The sequence below is a fragment of the Bactrocera latifrons genome, unplaced genomic scaffold, assembly GCF_001853355.1.
Source record: "Bactrocera latifrons isolate USDA-ARS-PBARC rearing strain unplaced genomic scaffold, ASM185335v1 scaffold_114, whole genome shotgun sequence".
NCBI lineage: Eukaryota > Metazoa > Arthropoda > Insecta > Diptera > Tephritidae > Bactrocera > Bactrocera latifrons.
Genome location: NW_017534564.1, coordinates 416,608 through 419,191, shown reverse-complemented (window position 1 = coordinate 419,191; position 2,584 = coordinate 416,608). Strand labels below are relative to the sequence as shown.

Genomic DNA, 2,584 nt, shown 5'->3' with positions numbered 1-2,584 from the left:
TCATCAGAGCAATAACAATTGAATTACAGGGCTGTATTCAATTAATATTTCACAACGGAACTGAAATCCACACAAATTTATCAACGCTTTCCCGGCTTCTACCAAGCCAATGTTTATGTTGCAGTTGTTGGGAAAACATTTCACGGTGCAGTGACGTCGAAACAAGCCCCCAGCAGAAAATTAGGTAATCTGGTAGACAGCATTTGCGATTACTTGTCCGACAGCTCGAACGTAAACACCTGCAACCAAACGCTTGCAACGTCACATAAACACACAAAAATACAGTAGCACTTGTTGCCTGTTGCCCGCGGCAGCTGCTTGAATTTCGCATTTGTGGCAGAAACAAAAGTGAAAATGAAAACATTTCGATAACTTTTCGCTGCTGCGTGTAAACTTTAAGATTTTCATATTTAAAGCGAGAAGCAGCTACAACCTTGTGGCACTAACGTTTGAGCCGCGTTGCAAGTAACAATACGGTATTGCTGTTAACAGAAATTCGAAGTTGCTGCACTAAACATCACAATCACTGTCTGCTTTAGCCAAATCGCCAAACGCCAGCTGCCAACCGTCAAAGCCGACAAACAACACCAAATAGGCAAGCGCTGTCACGCAACTGACAGCGTGCAACATATCAATCAGTGCGTGGAGGCAAAGGCAAGCAAGTTCAGTGGCTCGATACACGCCTTTTCAATTCGCCATTCGTCACATTTGTTCCGGCGTTTATCCGCCTATCAAGTGTTGTAACAACTGTTGTTGTTGTTTTTGTGTGTTGCTATTGTTGTAGTCATCTGCGTTGCTGTCATCATGTTGCTGCATTCGAACGGTGTAAGTGTTGCTTTTGTTGTTATTGTGCGGCGGCAGTTGTAAATGAAAGTGTATGTGTGTGTGTGTGTGCGTGCAACAGCAAGCAATCAACTAAAACGCCACGGGTGTAACGATCGAACAATAAGAAAGAAGAAAAGATAGCAAAACAATAGAAAATCATAACAGCAATCAGCAGCGTAAATTACGGGACACTAATTCGTGACGGTGATGCCGACTGCTGATCGGCAAGTGTAAAGAAAAACAACTCGCGGACATACTCTAGCTGTAATGACTTGCACACACACACATGCGCACATGTGCTATATGAAAGTGCCAGATAATTGAGTAAGAAACAAGTAAGGAAGAAGTAACTTCAGGTAAAACCGAACATTTTCTACTCTTGCAACTTGCAAGGATGAAAGCTAGGGAAGTAGCTTCAGGTACATAAGGCCTGTCAGTTATATGAGTTAATGGAGATATTTTATTGACCTTGTTTTCACGGACGGACAGACAGACAGTCACCCGGACTTTGACTCGCCTCAACATCCTGATCATTTATATATTGGGTAGTCGAAAAAATCTTTGCGTATTTCTAATTAAACTTCGAATTATTTTTATTTATATTTAAAATGAACCAAATATGTACCATTTTGTCGACCACTTTTTGCCATTTTTCCGCTAAGGACGTCATTCCATCAGTGTAAAACTTTTATCAGTGTAAATCGCATTTTCGAAATTTCCAGAATGAAAGCGAGCGAACACTTGTTGGGCTACACGAACTTATGCAGAATCGTCTCCATATACTTCACAAATTTGATAGGAGGCTTGCGCGGAATTCTGCCCTTCTTTATACAAAAATTTCAAAATATAACAAATTTCTTCATTATTTTCACTCATTCGTGTTCATACGACTGCAACGACATCTATTGACAAAATACGAAAAGACTTTTTCGACTACCAATATGTATATAATTATATTATGTATTCAACCGTTAGGTGAACTAAACTTTTATACTCCGTGCCAATATGTTGCAAGAGTATAAAATAATGCGAACACAATGGGCATGCAAAATCGCAATTTCAGGCATTGTTGACCGCGATCTCGAAGAAAGTGCAAATGGCGCAAATGTTATTACGCGCGGCAATTGTCTGGAAAACAGATCAGCGGAAGTGATGCAATTGTTTCAAGTTATATAAGCAAATGTGTGCCTGACTTTGTTATTATTATTGTTTGTTGGAATTATGTAATGATGTACAAAATATACCTGAGTCTCAGCAATTTTTTTTTCAGACCAGCAGTTCTGAGAGCAAACAAAATCAAAGGCGACAAGATCCGGAGAATAAGAACTAATTCGATAAAAAAATTTCCATAGCTTTCATTGATTTTTGACACGGTGCATTGTCGGCTTATGAGCTTGCGCAGCACCAACTTTGTAAAGCGCTTTCTTATACCGAAATATTCATTCGAATAATTTTATTTTTTTCAAGCAATCTTCTTCAGCCTCCACTGAGTTCACCTTCTCTAACCTACTCCCAACTCTTGTTTGCTTTGAAAACTACAATTTTTAATAAATGCTAATGAACTTACAGTGTGGAACATAAATCCTAGTTTTATACTCTCGCAACAAAGTTGCTAAAGAGAGTATTATAGTTTTGTTCACATAACGGTTGTTTGTAAGTTATAAAACTAAAAGAGTCAGATATAGAATTATATATACCAAAGTGATCAGGGTGACGAGTAGAGTTGAAATCCGTATGTCTGTCTGTCCGTCCGTCCGTC

The 2,584-nt window shown here is 39.0% G+C and overlaps 1 protein-coding gene across 1 annotated transcript in view; it reads left to right on the top strand.

The window, feature by feature from the left end:
- Positions 1-804: 804 nt before the first annotated feature.
- LOC108975537 overlaps positions 805-2,584 on the top strand; it is an 8,361-nt gene continuing 6,581 nt past the window's right edge. The window contains exon 1 of the mRNA XM_018944092.1: positions 805-831. Coding sequence (XP_018799637.1) covers positions 805-831 — 27 coding nt within the window. The remainder of the gene's footprint in view (positions 832-2,584) is intronic.